This window comes from Lepisosteus platostomus, chromosome 6 (genome assembly GCF_059453375.1).
Source record: "Lepisosteus platostomus isolate fLepPlt1 chromosome 6, fLepPlt1.hap1, whole genome shotgun sequence".
Classification (NCBI taxonomy): Eukaryota; Metazoa; Chordata; class Actinopteri; order Semionotiformes; family Lepisosteidae; genus Lepisosteus; species Lepisosteus platostomus.
The window spans coordinates 33589111-33607885 of NC_142616.1; the positions used below are offsets into that span (position 1 = coordinate 33589111).

Consider the following 18775-nt stretch of genomic DNA (forward strand, 5'->3'; position numbering starts at 1 on the left):
GTTAACAAACAGTGAACATAGACAAACACCAGGCAGATATCATTTAATGAACACAAGTGCAGTTTTCATTGGTGAGGGGACTTTTTCAGGATCCTCAAAGGCATTGGAAAAAAACAAACCCAATGGTCATCTTAAGAATTAGCAACAAAACACAAACCAGTGAACAGAGGGCATGTTTTTATACAATGGGTTCTGGGTGTACGGGACAACCAACACCATGGCTTGAGCAAGAAGGGCCAAGATGCAAGATGAGAGGAGGCCACCCATATGTTCTTAACTCACTAAATTGCATCTTTTTTTCTGGGAATGTATGATAGGTTCGTTTTGGTTACAAGTATTTTGTAAACCTGCTCACATTTTAAATCCTGAGACTGTTTTTTTCTGCTTCCCAAAGTTTTTCCACTAACAATTCCTTTAGCCTCAACAGATCATGACTAGTGGCATGATTAATATGAAGCAGACACCAAATACTCACATTACACTCATTAGAAGGAAAGGAAAGGTCTTCTATAATTACATTCCAAATTGTCCATTTCCTATCTCTGATGGAAAATTGATTGTGGATGACATTAATGACAATAAAGCAGTAAAATTAATTGAACTAAACGAAACAGGTACAGTACCAGATTTATTTAAGAGAGGACAGGACATACACCCTTCTTTTAAGAGAGACTCAGCTTACAAAATAAAGATGATATAGACATAGACACCTCCTAAGGCCACTGACTTTTAATTTATGTGCATTTTAAATCCATTTTAAAACTTTGGTATTGGTTTGTAGATTCTTAAAATTACATTTATTCAGTTCTACTATTGCAATAATTACAGTTTAGTAAGCAAGATTTCTTTTGAATATAATAAGCACTACAAGTAGGACTATTACGTTTGTTGAGCACAAAATCCGAGAACTCTTGTATGGCTACAATTATCATTTATGCAACTCTCCAATGGGGAATTTACTTCATAAGCTTGCATTGCTGAACGAGGCACTCAACCAAAACATTCACATTTACACACAATGAAAAAGTAGATCACAGTCTGAGGTGATGCACCTGAATATGATTTGTTCCAAATCAATAGCTTTAAGGTCTTTGATATGACATCAGCAGTAAGATCCCCCAAGTGTTTTCACTTGTTAAAAAACACTAAAAGTCTAAGGCTTTTTACTGTAATAGAAAGTAAAAGCTTATAATATCTATGACGTTCATTGAGTCAAAAGATGAAATGGCTAAGTAGTAAACTGAATGGAAATTCTGGTATTTTTCAAACTCTCTGCAAGTCACTTGGGTTTGTTTTAGCACAGGCATCATAAGTTTAATTTATAGGGACTGACCTCAGCGACTGACTAGTCTAGTCTAAGGAATAGTGGAATATTTTGCTAAATGTTGTGGTTCGCTCTGACTGCACAATAAATTGAACTACACGGGGGTCCATGAGGTTAGGTGGTTATTTTAATGCAACTGTAAAATGAAAGAAATGCACTCCAGAGCAATGACATTTGTACATATGCAAATGCAACCATGGGAATACATTCCGTTTGACAAGGACAGTTCATACTGGAGGGGGCGACACTGGCTCATTACAATCACCATTTGTGTCCACAATGGCTAACGTCTAAAGAAGAACATGGTACTCATCTGCGGGAAGTCATTCTGTGAGTTGATACTGAATGGTCCTATTTGTTATGCACCATGTTTCATTGCTCCAGAGTACTGTAGCTAGTTTTCACAATACCTTTGTTTGAATAGGCCACCTAACTTTAGAAGTACTCCTTAGTTGGTGATTTCAACTCACAGTGTAGCTCCTTCACATAACTTATCAGCAAATACTATTTAATCCTTGAAACACATATTGGCACAACAGGTCTTAGGTTAACTACAAAATCAAAGCAGTTTAAAATAAACTCAACACATACTGTATATCCTAATATTTGGTTTTTAATTTGGATTCTAAGCCACTGCAACGATTTTCTGAATAATACATATCAATTTGGCATTCACATGCTCCCTTTTCCCCAGTACAATGATGCTACAAATAAACATAACCCCAATCTAATCTCCCTTGACTGCTATGAAATTGAACTAACAGGAGACATGTTCTACTGCTCATGATGTGTTGACCTAGGGACAGCTGCTCCAGTCAATGCGTGGCTACACTTAATCGCTCATGCACTTCCGATCTTCACTTTCTGACAAATTGGCTTCTCTTGTTTGGAATTAATATACAGGCAAGTATTGTATTTAGTTTCTTTCCCCAGACTGACAAAACAGAGGAAAAAAGTATTTTTTAAACAACAGAATGCTTTCATTTTAATTGGGAATCTTTCAAAATGAACAATTCAGTTTAACATCTTAAATTGTCCGATTGCTTAAAAGTAATGCATTAAAAAAATTGAAAATTATCCTACAATGTGTAAAATATATGCATGTCAGATTACCTCTTTGGTAATAATCTGACATGCATGTATGCGTGAAATATGTTTTACGAAATTATCTGCATAAATTACTTAAGTGACAGACAATTCACTATATTTACATTAATATAAAAGTGTGTTTTTAACAAATGATTTAACAAATACAGAGAAAAATAATTAAACAGCAGGTAAACAGCAAAGTATAATTGAATACACAGTAGGTACAGTAACTTTCACTGAAAACCTGAAAATCAAATACATACAGTACTTGATACTGAATAGGCTCTCTGCTCAAAATAAAATAAAATTAAAATATTTAGTCATTACAGACATGTTTCTTACCTTTGTCAGAATATTTTCCTTTCCCACCTAATGTGCAGATCAAGTTGTTTCTAATATGACACTATTCATTGTTAAAAGTACTAAATCCATGTAGAATACAATAGAAATTCACATACTGTAAATAGCACACCTATTCACTACTGGATAGGGAAACACAATTTCATTTTATCCTGAGATAAACCATTTTATATACACTTACTTTTTGTGTTTATATTTCATAATCCTGAAAGTAACATTACTGACATTGCATAAGTGAAAAACTATATTGAGGGCTTTTAAGACAGCTAAACATTTATGTACTGTGAAACAAAATAAAAAATCTTGCTGTTTTTCAATTTTTCATAATAAAAAATTAAACTATCAAATAGTTAAAAAGACTTAACTATTTTTATGTGATATATGTTGTGAAAACAAAGCTTGTTGAGTACCTCTCTGCCAGAAGAAAACAAAATCCTCAGATCTGTGCTCCCTAAACACTCATCAACAACTGCCTTTCAATCACAAGAAAATATAAATAAATTAAAAAGGAGAGCACACTCTGCTAACCTCACACACTGGTTTATGTATTTAAGATATTTACATTAAAACATTCCACAGGGATCTGCCTTTGGCAGCCATCAAGTTCTGCGTTTTCACTGTGATCATGAAAAATTAAATAAGGAAGCAAAAATCAGCGCAGACCACATTAAAATATCTATGATTAAAGCAAACTGCTCAACTGTTCCACATCTGATTCACAGTCAAACAACAGAACAGGATGGTTAGTGTTTTGTTTGGTTATTGGTTTTGTTTTTTTCTTGCTAATTCTCAAGTAAATAAACAAAGAACTGATTTAGGTACTGAGAAATGTAATTAATCCAAGTTTTTAAGGTTCTACAACTGTATATTTCCCTCATTCGATGGAAGTGGTTTACTGTGTTAGAATTAAGAGTAATCACTCAGATCGCTTTGAACTGCTCTTTTATTTAGTAACCAGGGATAATAAGCACATTAGTCTGGGACAAAATATGCACAATCTGATTCTTTCTGCACGTGAAACACAAGTGAAAAAACAGCAGCACTAAATTATGTTTGGTAATAATAGGTATCAGTAATTTAATGACAGTCTGAGTCATTTTTCTTTAACTATAAGCTACCATTATCCATCTGGCATAATCTGTGGCAGTGTTTATCACCCTTGTAATATACCTTTCATTAAGACGGACAAACTATCATTAATTCTTGGTGAGATGCAAATATAATCTTATTTATTATATTTATGGTTGAAATGTTACTCTATTGAAACATTTTGTGTGCTATACAGTAGAATCAGCATAAGACCGATGACTCTTGTAATTTCTGAAAATGTTACAGAACAGTACAATTGAGAAATTAAGGATATCCACACATGGATCTGCTTCAAATATAAAATATTAAAACCAGAATTTTGATTATTGCTTTATATTTTTAGAAAATACCAGTCAAGAGCAGTATACATTAAACCAAATGTAGGTGCTTAAAGAGAAGCTTTGATTCTTAAATATCATTGTTTCCTATTTCTATTATTGTATAACGAAGTTACACATACAGGTTCAACAAAAACAAATTCCATCCACATCTGGGTTCTGCTTGAAGTCTTACGTCTTAAGCAGTAACTGTGCCCAGCCATGATTAACTTATTAATTCTGGTGAGGTCAGGCACCAGGTTAGGTCAACAGCAAGCTGAAATCTACATGGAGCCAAGAATGAGCACAATGCTTTTCTCAAGGATATGAATTCAAAAAGGATAAATTGGAGAGACCACACAGCCCAGAGCTATGGAGAAGCCATTCAGGTACAGTATTAAACTACTTGCCACCTCATAAGAGGATTCACTGCAGCAGATCATACTGGCCAACAGCAGATGTATTCAGACTTCAAACCACAGAAAGCTGGAAATGTGGTGATGAGTACAGCTGTAGATAAAATTCAATTGCACATGGCTGGGAATAAACATCCCAGCTGAGAGGGGGTTGAGCAGATCTCAGCATTTTTATGAATGAAAGGACTAGTAATTTTTTTTTTTAATTTCATCTTGGGTTTATAAATGTGATGGCAACAATTATAAGGGATTGTCAAGCATGGTAGCAAATGATCTCTTTATCCCGTACACCAAGTCCCGAGAGGATCATCTATGTAATTGAGCAAGATACTGTACATTAGAGATAGTATAAGAAATAGTTTGGATAGACTGGATGCAAAATATGGACAATATCAAAAAGTAATGGTTAATGCAGAGCCCTCATGGTTTAAAACATGGACAGACCTCAATGCTGATTAGAATGTCATCAATGCCTTCTCCATCACAAGTACAAAAGGCATGTATTTTTTTATCAGCAAACCAACATGCAGACAAGGCTAGCCGGCACTCAGCCTCACGTAAAACGACACTCTTTGCAGAGTCACTAGATCAAACTGTCAGCACTTTTGCCTAAGATCTAACCTTGAGCTCTGCCCGGCAAGAACCTCTCATCACAGATTAATTGAATGAGGCACTAAGCAGACCAGCTCCGAGACAAAAAAAGATCTGTGCAGTTGCAAAAGAACCTTGATCTCGCTTAGAAAACATAAATGTCACTTGTACGTCTTTACCTGAAATAGAATGGAATGAAAGCAAAAACAAAATGTTATTGGTTTATACAAGCCTGAAAAGTGGTCACATTGATGACGGGCTTCAATAGTATTTTTATCTGTCAGAAAATAACAGAAAATGCTCAAATGAACTGATGGACACCCAGAGAAATGAACGATACAGGACAGGCTGCTATGATATTGACAACTGAGGGAGGATTTGCACAATTTTCTCTTAATTTTTCACTTAAGTGGGGCATTGTTTAATGTATTATTTTATTCTGCTACACTAGTAAACCCTTCCAGAAACATTCACGTTCTGAAGTGGATTGGGCATGGAATTTATTAAACATGTCCCACAATGGCAAAACATAAGGATGCACGTGTAAAACTACTGGCGACCTCTTCATCGGTACACAACTGGTAATAAGCTTCCCAGTAAAAAAAATTAGGGATTGGGGAAGAAGGTCTCTGGGAGTAAGAGAGTGAAACTATACATTAAATGCCACTTCCTATAGAATTCTTGCGGCTGCAGACAGAACCCAGACGTCAAGTTAGACAGGTAGAGATCATCACCTCTAGGTTAAACCAGCATCAAAGATCAGGTGAAAGACAAGTGTGTTAAATATGTGACCATCTATTCTCATCAACTGGACCCAAGATCCTAGTTCAAAGCTGGAATGCACCAATATGAAGATGGAAGCAATTAGTCCCAATTGTAGGGTGAGATTGAGCAGAGACAGGTAGCAACAGGTTTATACATGTCCAGTATTGCAGAGGGTGCATAAGGAACAACGGAACTTCCTGCAGTCTAGACCCCAAGTGTTTACAGTGCAGTCATTTTTATACATACAGTAGAACATTCAGTTAAAAAAGTAGGGTTTTTAGATGTTTTGAATACTAAATCACTGGATGACAGTTTTGGAAAATTTCAGCTTCAGTATGTAATGATATGACACATATCTGAAAGCATTAATGGTTTGCCCTTGATATAAAGGCTGTCATGGGAATATTTTCTATTTGGGCTGCTGAGCAAAATCCTTGTAAAATATATTCTGGATTTTTTAAAAAAATTAGGGTTTTCTCACCCTTCTCAGCAACACTACTAAGTTTAAACAGTAGTGAGAATGACAGCAGTGATGTGACCTCTATCAGTTGTTAATCCCCAGCCAGGGGTACAAATGGCCACATTTCAAACAAGACCTGGTGTATGAGGAAGGAGGTAAGAGACTTGAACTTACTGAACACTAACATTTTCTTAGAGGCTATGTGTTCTGGCGGGTGTTTGGAAAGATTGCCAATCAGGTGCAGAACTCTATGAAGAATGCAAATGAGGTAAAACTGTAATGAGTCCAAGTTCCCTGAAAGTAACAGTCTCCACTTTTGACAGGGTTAACTCGGTAGCACCGCGACTTGCAGGATGTACTCACTCAACCAAGAACATGGTTAAAAATATAGACCATGAAATGTGCTTTTGTCAAGTTTTAGTTTTCTTGTCAATCAAGATGATAGTAGAGGCAGTACTTTTCCTGGCCTGATTGTTTGAAAAAGGCATTCTTGTAATGATGTGAAAGCAGTTTCTGAAGTCCTATATTGAATTGCATTTGATGTGGTATGTAACAAAATCCATAAACAGAAATTACTGTTCATTTATGTATTATGCCTAATTATCTCACAGATAAATATTAATTTTTAAAAGCCTGCAGCAATTACATTTTTTGCCAAGTTCAGCTAATTACATTATTACTATTACTTTTACTGTAGTATTTACACATTATTTTGTGTATATGAAATTGTATATTAAAGTTAATTCATGCTATGAAACAAATCTGCAACATTGATTAGCTCATCTTTTTTGTATAGAACTTGGGTTTTTGTTAAAAATATTTATTTTGCTGTCTGACCTTTCACCTTGACTTTAAGAGCATTTGTACACATTTTATGGAAATAATTTAAGGAAATACTGTGGAATTATTTTAATTAAGTAAAATAAGTCCCTGAACAATTTTTGATCAAACTGCAGTAATTAGCAATTGCACTATAATCAGATTCTTGTTGATATACAGTTTGGATAGCAGTTTCATCTTCTTCTAGAGCAAAAGGTGTCATATTTGAAAAGTCTTAAAATAACAAAAACTCAATGCTGCCCTAAAGCACTCTTTATTTTATATTATCCAATTTGAAAACCAGTAGTACAGGTCCTTGAAGCTACATCTCTGCACAAGGTAATTTACAAATAGAAAAAACTAGCGTGTGAATACTGTCCACAATAAACAATAACATATTCAGTGTGCATACTGTACACTGGGAAAATCAGAGATTAATTGCTGTTTCAACTCATAAACTGGTGAGAACTGCTTCCGAACAAAGTACAATTATACCTATAGCTAATAATATATACTGATGGAAAAAAGAAACTCAGCACCTCTTCCTCCACACTCTGGCCCTCCTGTCTGCGTGGAACAGGCTGAAGAGTGACTCATCCGTGAAGAGGACCTGATAGCACTGCTGATGAGTCCATCGCAGCCTCTGTCTGGCCCAAGCCAGTCGGGTCTGACGTCTAGGAGGTGTGAGCAGAGGACCTCTGACAGGTCACCTTGCTCTAGGGCCAACAGCATGGAGCCTCACTGTCCTGTCAATGATGCGGGCATTGTGTCTGCTGGCAGATTCAGCAGCAGTATGGGTGGCAGACCTGAAACGATCTCTCAGATGGACCAGTCTGATATGTCGGTCTTGCTCTGGTGTGGTCACTCGAAGGCGACCAGATATTGGACGGTCACCTGTCCTCCCAGTCTGCTGAAACCTTCTCTGCAGTCTGGATACAGTGGAGCAGCTTCGTAGTGTCTGGCAATGCTGGCACATGACATGCCTGCCTACAGCATTCCAATGGCCCTCTCCCTTGCTTCTGGTGGCAATGGCGGCATTATGGAATGCACAGAAAACTGACTAAGTGTGGCCTTTTTCTTGCAGTGACCTGAGCTTTGAATGAAGGCCTTTTTAAAGGTGACCTGATCGGGCATTGTTCCATCTGGATCTAGTTGGGTAAAAGTGCACCTAACAAGCTTTTGTGTGATGGGCAAGTTGCAATGCCTCACTGCACAAGATGTTTTGCTGGTCAGAGGGCTTAAAACAAATTGACAACTTTTGCACACTTAAAGTACATAAGCTATAACTACAGTATTCTCATTCCAGAAAATGTCGCATTTCTTTTTCCTCATCGGTCAAACCCAGGGAACCAGGGTTGTGAAAGCATTTATTCCTGCAACAGGAAAACAAATATTAAAGCCCTTAAGACAGGAGAATAGGACTGCACATCAGGCAACACTTAGAAGGTCTATGTGTACAAACAGCTTGAAGAACCTTGGCTCCAGACGTGCAGATCATACTCTGGCAGTAAAACCCACTGAATGTAGAGGGTAAAGCTTATGTCACTGTGAGATGCACCAAAAAGAAAGTCCAGGATGCAGACTGGGCTCTGGTGCAATGTCTACTAGTTTGCCCTAGGTAAGGGTGAATCATGCAAACCAATGCAGCATGACGACTTAAATCGGGTACAGTGCACTGCCTTGCTTGAGTGTTGGTGAGGCAGTGCATCTGAGATGAAGCCCAGGATGACTTCTGCAGAAGGTGGCAAATGAAGCCATGAACCTTAGTATGAGGAGTCACTGACAGGGATTCAACCACAACACTTGAGATGGGAGCCAGTGCTAGAGTTTGCCAGAATTTACAAACCTTGCCCACAAACTCAGTGTGCAAAGCTTCAACGCTTGGCTTAGAATGTACAAATGTCTGTAACAACAGGGACTCCAATACATCAAAGAGGTCATCTGTGAGGGGACATGGCTGGGACGTAGCAGAGATAACAGACACAGCCCCCCCACCCTCCTTTCTAGGTGCTCATCCTCCGACCAGTCCCAATAAAAGCACCTTCACTGAGGAGTGGCAGAGGCTCAGGCCCAAACAGTGCCTGCACTCACTTCCAAAGAGAGGCCACTGAACAGTCCTAAGCAGTCCTGACCTAAGCAGCCAGGACAACAGCTGCCTGTGGACCTCCAGGTGATTTCCGAGATGGAATAAGGTTAAGGTTCTGTCAGTTGGACCACAGCATGGGCTGTCCAGGGAGAATAAGTAGTACATTGATGCCGGCGAATGTGTCTGAGTTGTCGGTGGCTAGATGGACTGCAAGGCTCTGATCATCTTGATGTGACAACCACTCGTGAAGTGGAGTTGTTTCTATGCTTTCTTTAAACTTAAAGCAATCACTGGATTTTTGTCACCAAAATTAATTCACTGCAATTAAATAACTGTATAGGTGCACAACATTAAATACCCAATGTTTGGAAACTTCTAGTCTATGGATGCCACTGTAAGTGGTTTCACAAATCAGGATATTCCCACTTAAAACTTAATTTACACCTACAATGCAATGTTTTCTATTTCAAGCAGTGACATTCTAGCCAAACCCATCATGCAGGCCTATAGTTTGGGTGTACACAATGGCTACATATACACACCCTACTGCTCATGACAGTGAGAGAAGCAGGGTAGTGCTGTTACCACTTTTGGAAGACAGAGACAGAAAAAAAAACTGAAGTTCTAGCTGGGAATTTAGTTGAAAATCACACATACTTCTCATTTTAAGAATTACCGTGAATTATAAATTCAGTCCTACAACGATCTTTTAAGCAGGAATACAGGATGTAATACAGGTCAAAATAATTATCTTACTTTAAATTACAAAAACAAACCAACTGAAATGAAATAAAGAATTTATATTTTAAGAAATGGAGAACTGAAATAGAACTTCAATTATACTCTTTCTTGTTCAAAGAAGGTAATCTTACTTTTTATTTATGTGTCTTATTTTCTGGAGCTGCTCCTGCTTAAAATTATCCATTCTAGTTGGAAAGCCTACTAGAAAAGGCTTATGAATAGAATCCTAAAGGGTTAGGCAACAGGCTTCGGTGCACAATCATTCTCTTGCAGGATTCACACTGCTCTGCGACTCTAATCTTACCCCTCTTCGGGAAATTCTGGCAGTTAGCTTTGACAGGTCTTTTCACAAGCATACAAAACTACACATCCTAGGAGAACAGAACAACAACAGGAAAATCACACACAGGATGAGATTAAGAAATGCAACAAGTACACAATGAAATAAGAAAATCAAGCTGATATAAACTAAGACCACAGGGGAGTCTCACAATTAGGGAGCTGAAAGAAAACCTTTTTTTCCTTTCTGTCCAACATACAGGCCACATGACCCTCTTCTCTCTGTGGGTGCAGTGGTCAGGTGCTGATCTGCTCTGGTGGACGAAAACAGAAGTGCTTCTTTGCTGCTCTGTACTGTTTCAAAGCAGTGGCCAGAAATTATGCATCTAGAGGCCAGACCAGAACATGCCTATCTTCACAAGCCAAATGACACATTTCAACATTTCTCTCCCTTCCAACTTGTATTTAGATGAGATGCACAATTATAAAATAGGTCCCTAGGTTCTGGGCTCTGTATTTATTGTATTATATCATACATAAGCTTCAACAACACTTGCAGGTAGATAAAAAAACACTATGCTTAAAAAGAAAAAGATCTGATTGGAAAAAAATATCCGATTCCTGGAATCACTACTAGGAAATCTGGGGTATATGCCTTTTATGTGTTTTCAATTATCAATTATTTTTACCGGTCTGGATCCAAACTGTTTTGCAGTACTCCATGTGGCAGACTGGGGCACTGTGCTGTATAAAGTTCCTTCCTTTGGAGGAGACATTAAATTGTCCTGACTACATGGTCCTCAAAAATCCCATGACACTATTTATGAGTAGGGGTGTTAATCTCAATGTACTGGTAAAAGTTCCTCTATAGGATTACAAAACCTGGCCTACCTAAAATTCCCTTTTAATTCATTTGCTGAAGTAATTTTTCATTTTTCCCATCTGAACTGCTAATATAGTAGGTGCTTCATTTTAGTTGTGGATCCCGTGAGTCTGCTGTGAATAAAGAGTTTTCCAGTCTTCTAGAATGATGAAGTCAATACAAATGCAAGGACTTTCCTTCTGCTGCAGAGTTTATTATAGGATTGCTTTTACCTTTATACCAACTCTCACTATTGTTCTACTCATTGCTGAAATGTTTTTGGTAATATGATGATATTGCCATGGTTATTATAATCGTTATTATCGTTATTTCCCCAAATCTTTCAGTAAGCTTAACTCTACTTGTATTGTGAAATACAACATGCAACTTTGGGAAGACAGTTCCCAAAGTTGAACTAAGTTGGTAAAAAATCCTCTTAATTACTTGGAATGGTAATTACAATGGAAACTGTCTTTCTCAATATCAAATACCACATCAGCCTACGAAAACCCACATAATGTAAAAACGTATACACAACAATACTATAAATGTACTTCAAAGCCAGAAATATGTAAGACAAAGGAATACAGATGGCCAGATTCTTTTTCAAAACCAACAGCCAGCAAATGGTGGATTTTATTCTATAATATTTGTGTGTATAGCCTACCTCAAAAGCAATTGTTTATTTTTTCCTGTCCATTAAGAGGTAAATCAGTCACAACAAATCAGCATACATTTCCTTCTAATGTGACAACCTCATTTGCAACTTTAGAAACATTATGGGTTCTCTTATGTAGTGTACTGCACTAAAGGATTAAAAAAACAGTGAGGGATTGTTAATAAACCTATTAATAATGCATTATGAACAATAATGCCAGTGGTCACTACCTGTGGTGCTCAGAACATCACTCCACACATAAGAATATCTTAGAGCAAATGCTGTTAAAACAGTAAATTTGACGAAGGGTACATCCTACGATGGTGATTCGTTACCAGTTTCTTCAAAATATCTTCATTTTCTTAAAAAATCAAAATCTTATGAAAACATGAATAAAAACCAATTTTTGGTTCTGGTGAAGACCCCTTTAAAGCTCTAACCTACCTCCCCATGTCTCTTATCAGAGTAATTTACGACCAGAGGAGGGAAACAAGACACTAAATTAAACAGAGGCTGTCTAAGAGATTAAAAACAGTGTTTACAATTGCTGTGCAGACTCCCACACCCTCCCTCTGCACAGTAATGAGAAGAAGGCATATTCCTGAAAAACAAAAGAAACTCCAGGCTCCATGGAAGAAATCATTAAGACAAGGGACAATACAGTGAAGTTCCTGAACTGCAAGGGGTGCAGAACACCACCTTTGAGGGGTGCGTTATGGTCCTTCCTTCTCAACATCTTGGTTTGTTTTTTTAACTAGAAATGTGGTCACACACATAAACATTGGATTCTGGAGTCCAGAGTATGTAGAAAGAAAGAAAAAAATTCAATTCCTGCAATAAACAGCCCAGAGGAGGTACAGTTACTTAACTTACTTCAGCTACATTAGGAAAAACACTCTTTAAGCTCAAACTCTATGCATGAGTGTCTTTTTCATTGATCTCATAAATATGTAAAATGAACTTCTTTCTGTTTTTTTTTATTCAGATTTAATACTTTGAATATTGAGCTTGAGAAAACATCACCCAGAATATTTTTTTTCTGTGAAAAAAATCTCAATATACTTCACATAGATGACCACCCATGAATTCAGAAAGGTCATAAAATTAAAAAAACTTTTCCCTGAGAAGCCCAGGCTTTTACATAAACTATTCCTTGAAGGAGCATTTGTAAACATCCATTGCTCTCATTTCTTGAAGCCTAGGTCACAGCAGCATCCGAGAGTGGGTCAGTATCTTTCCGTCTGGAAGCAAGAGTCTCAAGAGTGCCATAGAGAAGTGGGCCGGGGCCAGACACTGACACATCCCCTTTGTTAGTGGAAACCAGCCCAGGCAGCAGACAGCCCTGTTACTGATAAAGTTCTTATTAGAAAACTTACAGAATGTCTGACATTAAACGGCTAAGAGATCGACCACCACCAGTTCAGACAATCCCTTTGCTTCTGACATCCTCTCCAGCAGTCAGGCGGGACTGCAGTTTTGATACAGTACAACAAATTACAAGGGCTGGTGAAGAAACCCCTCGCACAGTAAAAACAGTAAGATACTGAAAAGGAACAAAAATGATAGACTCTCACTCCTCAGAAGAGATTTATTTTCCTATCACAGCACAAATTTTAAGAGTTCCCAAACACTACGGTTATTAGATGAAAGAGGGCAAATAATGAATCTGACCCAACAACGTACAGTTGTGTAAAGCATATACCATCCTAGAGGACCCTTCACACCCTTTGTTTAATGAATTCCAATTACTCCCCTCAGAACAGCAGATACAGATCTCCCAATTTCAAAACAAACAGGTTCAAGTTCTTATTTATACCTATGGACATGTTTGTTTCTTATCTGCTGCTGTAAAACATATTGCCCCCTGGGGATAATAAAGACTCTCTCTCTCCAAAGCGAAGTAAAGCTTTAAAAAATATATGGAGGGAGCAGAAAAACAAATATATGAGAAAATCAGTTACTTTACACATTTTTCCAATTGTACTTTGTTTCTAAATTAAGAAATTAGCTCACTGAGGCAAATCTGTTGCAAAGATTTACTGAAGGTATGGATTTTGTAACTTTTAAGAAACACCAATACTTAGAAGTGTTATTTTTCCATATGCACATTCTGCATGAAAAAGATTGGAAGAATTAGCAATTAAATAATGGTTTCCAATAGCCGTTGTGAGACTCACAAAAGCTATATTCCTGACATTTTTTTTCTTTCATTCCCCATCATACATAAGCTTGCTTCCCAGCATGTTTTATGCTGATAAAGGCAGATGTACTGTGCCGCTGACAGCGACTATTCAGTACTTAGTGCATGCGCCTAAAATGCATGAGCTATCACATTCTGAGAGAAACTTCACAGTTGGCTGTCTCACGAAGTAAGTCAATGAATAAAATAGATGTTACCACTAGTGTGATGACCAAAAGGTTGCGAATTCTCAAAGTTCATAAGTTCAGTAACAAATCCAGTGTCCCTCTGCAAGATCCAGATTCCTGTACCTACATCCTACTGTAGTTTTACAAGCCTCCTGACAGACATTACAACTGTTTAAGGAAAATGTGGTCCAGAAGAGAAGTGGTGAATGGTAGCCCAGTGCAATGGCAGACAGAACTGGGGTAAAGCAAAAGAGTCTAAGTGACCTGTCTTCTGCAAATGTTAGTGGACCACAGATCTGGTAAAGGGCAAAAGTGAACTTTGCCCTGCTTTGTACTTTAAGTGTAGGACAATGAATGACTTCTTTCATTTAATGTCCACATGGCTCAATGCCACCTGGTGCCTTGGGAGACCTCCTTCCTGGAGCCAGCACAGGTATCTTTGCTGTGGGGAACAGGGCATGGTTTCAAAAGGACAATTCTCCACAGCTCGCCACACTCACCTGTTTTGAATAGAATACTGTGTACAAGTCAGTGCAAATTACTAAAAAGACTTTGGACTAATAGCTGAACTTCAACATAAAATCAAATAAGTTTCTGGGCTTAAAGGAGTGTCCTACACTGAGTTGCATGAAGGTCACTGCACTGATAAGGTCAGCCCTGCTTCTTCGGAATCTGCAGGGAAATATGGAAACCGCAGGACACAAGTGGACACTCAAAGGAAGTATATTTTAAACAAAGAAGAGCAGACAGTTTTTTACACAAAGGGCTGCAGGACCTTGGAACAAGCTATCCAACTGGATAAGATACTCAGTTAGCTACTAGCAATCAAACAAGCTGGAGGGGCTAAATGGCCTCATCTCATTCGGAACTTTTTTATGTTCTTAGCAAATCTAAGTGGTGTTGATGGAGGTGGTGCTGTCCTAAGGATGACATGTCAAACTGATGACCTGACTGGTTATTAAAGATCCTTTGGCATGGTTCAGAAGAGTACTGGAGTTAAACCCAGTATCCTGTAAGCGTAGTGGTCTTGGAACCTACTGGATGAAAATCATTATATAAATACAGGGACTTTTTATTAACATCAACATCATGTGATGCTACTTCCAAAAGCCAGTCTCCACTCCAGACATTCCTAAGCAATTAAGTTTGAACTCTTTACTTCTAAATCACCAAACACCTTTCCATAATTCTTAGGAAACCAGCACAGTCTGGACTAATTAGTGCTTAAATGATTAGAAAAATTAAACATCAATTCTAGGGATCTCCAACCCTGGTCCAACGGGCACCAATACAATTAACAATTAATCTTGGAGTTGATCAGATTTTACAGACTGAGAAAAGCTACAAGCTGTTGTTGAACTAGGCACACAATCTTTTGCACAAGGATAACTTTGGCTACTAAAGGCAGATGGGTACAAAGATTTTGCTCTATACTGATCTTTAGGTTCAATTAAAAATATAGTACCTGATCATCTGCTTAATAATGCCTATAAAAATTATTTCAAGTATTTAGAAAATGGAGACCTGGAGTCCATTATCTGACGCCTTCTAGGACCAAAGTCAGAGATCTGATTTGTGGACTAGTTAGAATTCCATCATAGTGAATATTTCAGAAACTTCCTTGAGGCAGCGTCCTGACACAGCCAGCACAAAATATTTAATTTAAATTATCATTGTTTTTGTCCTCCAAAACAGAAGCCTTGTGTTTCACTTCCCTGGACATACGTTTTCAAGATATAATCGGTCCCCCAAACTTCTGTTTGTGGTGGAGATTAACTTTTATTACATCTTCATGGGAACCTTACCGTCGCTGGAAAAGTGCTTTATGTGAAATCACTACTGACCAGCTGTTGAGTAGTAACATGCATGTCATTTATTCAAGACATCTTTTGAGAGTAACGTACGATTGATTATGCGCTCCATACTGTCTTACAGGATAAAGCAAAGGAGGTTACTGGAACACTGTGCCTCTTGAAGTCCCAAAGAAAAAACATTTGGAGCGTGACAGGCAACAAGTGCTCCTATTTGTTTAAATGTGGAGTCCTCTTAAGCACTGCGTGTCTACTTCGTCAATCCTTATCCTATCAACACAGCTAAAAACCAATGTTCGCACTCTACAAGCAAAACGCCTTCTATGTGTAGGGCATCAGGCATATTTTCTATTATTGTAAATTAATGTAATATCAAACCCGTGACTATAACAACAACCAAGACTGTAACGCGTTTGTAACAGCTGGGAAATACTCAAACTGGTATGATAAAATTCACATTTGCTAAAGTTTGGGCACCACACTCAAAACGCATGCAAGTTGCTGTTTATTTAAATCGGTTCAGAAAAAAAGAGTACTAAACAGTAAGGGGAAAAACACAATGCGTTTGTAGATCATTTGCATTTGAATACAAATATCGCGCAGGGCGATGTGACTGATTGTTGACCAGTGCGCTTGTAACTGAATGCAAAGAGAAAAGCACTGAAAACTCTGCTAGTCACTGATGAACATTTCTGGGGGGTTTTCTAAGTACTTACCGGCTTTGCAAGGATCCTTGTAGCTGATATCATCGGGGTTTTCTGAATCCATCAAGTAATCAAAAGTACTTGCAGGAGCAGTGGTGTAATCGTAATCCAAGGCAACACTCCAGCGAGCTATCACAACTAGCACAATCTCTACAAATGTCAGTGTCCATAAAGTCTTCACAGAAGGTCCACAACAGCACATTGCTGGGACAGAAGCAGCGCAACCCCTTTAGCTTGTTTGGAAACAAAAAGGGAAAGTAAATAAATTGGAACTCAGGGTAATTTTGATAAGCTACAGCATGCAGCTCCTGCTACGTGAAAGGAGTTCTGCTTGATGTGTGGGAGAGATGTTCTCCTGTGTTGTGCCCCCGGCTGCTGTGATTAATGAGCACGCTATATCTGCGGCACAGGCACCCTCTTTCTCACTCGCTCTCTCATTCTCGGAGGCGTTGCTGTGCCCTGTCAATCAGCCAAGAGCTCCGGCCTATCACACGGGCCCAATTGCACCTAATATAATGTCGTTCAAAACAAAGATGAGCACAGGTATCTTGGAAGTCGGCGTCTCCACGGAAAATAGGGTTATAGAACGTAATAACAGTGCAGGTAATGTCGAACGTGAGATTTGAGGTCCTTGACGTTAGTCAATAATTTGCTGGAAGGTTCCGATTTCTACAACACCACAACAACAGGGAAGGCAACAGCATCAATAAGGTTCCCGTTGGCCAACAAATGGATGAAGTAGAATCGCGTGAATAATCATTATGCTTTCTGTACAAAAGAAAAACCTTAAACCAGACGATTAAATCAATTTCACCTCAGTGACAGCCAAGGTAAAGCAAATTAAAGTGCACATTCTTATGTAGCTCTTTGAACTGCAATAAAAAGCAGCAGGAAAGAAAAGGTAGACTGGAAGTGGCAACCTTTGCCAACATTAAAAATTTAAATCAGTTATTTTTCTGTTGTGAAAACTCTCTGATCCAAATGATCATTTCACAAGAGGAAATTACATTTACCGAGCATCAAAGTACACCATTTATAACTCCAACAAATTCCAAAGTTGTAATGAAAATGGCCATATCCATTTTTTCACTAGGTTCACTGGCCTTTTATATTGAACAGACGTGACAGGTATTTTCACTATTACTAAAAAACATTTGTCATCTACAGGGGTCCCCTGTGAAATCGCAAGTTAATAGCATGTGTGGCCACCGTGGTCGGCAATACAAGCTGTAAATCTGCAAAGAGTATTTTGCACAAGTTTACAGATTCTTCCTAATGGGATGCAACTCTATGACTCTAGCAACGTCTGGATAATTATATGCTTGTTCACTGGTCTCTGAGCCCTAGATGCCACATCTTCTCCAAGTTCATCCCACAGACGTGCAATGGGGACTCAAGTACAGTGAGAAGGCATCCAAGGTATCATAGTTCCATTCTCATCTTGCAAGAATGTCAGTGCTACACAGACAGTAGGAGGATGTGTGGTGTCCTTCTGGAATGGGGACACAGAGCTAAAAGAGCAGGCTTTCATCGAAGTCGCACCAGATCATCACACTTGGAACTTTTCGGCCATCTTGGTGAGGTGTAGTCATTCAGCCTCCCAGATCCTGGCCTATCATTGCCAGACTGTCACCGGGCTAGAAGTTGTTGGGGGTGAACACCCTAGTCAGCCAGTGAAAGTGCAGGGACCTACTCCTGCCTCCAATATATTGACGACAGGCTTTGTTCTCTTGATAAGCGGAGAATATTGATTCCTGTGTTTTTCATTCTAAATTTACAACAGGCTTGACATTCAACAAGTTAAATCATCTTATTATTCATGGTCAATCAACTTTCTCAAATAAACTGCTGCACAGATGTTTTCTGCAATAGTCAGAGTCACTCAAGTGTATCGCAGTCAGTCACGAACGGCAATTACTAAATCCAAATAACACCGAAAACATTTAATCAACATCCAATTCCATGTATGTTATCTAATAACATACATGCACAGAGAGAGATGTATTTCGAGATTTAATTTGGTATTCAGTTCTCTAG

General features: G+C 38.3%; 1 protein-coding gene across 1 annotated transcript in view; it reads right to left on the reverse strand.

Moving 5' to 3' along the window:
• LOC148661587 (tolloid-like protein 2) overlaps positions 1–17130 on the reverse strand; it is an 80040-nt gene extending 62910 nt beyond the window's left edge. The window contains exon 1 of the mRNA XM_088635510.1: positions 16751–17130. Within this exon, the coding sequence (XP_088491636.1) occupies positions 16751–16940 (190 nt within the window). The 5' untranslated portion in view covers positions 16941–17130. The remainder of the gene's footprint in view (positions 1–16750) is intronic.
• Between the last annotated feature and the right edge of the window lie 1645 nt (positions 17131–18775).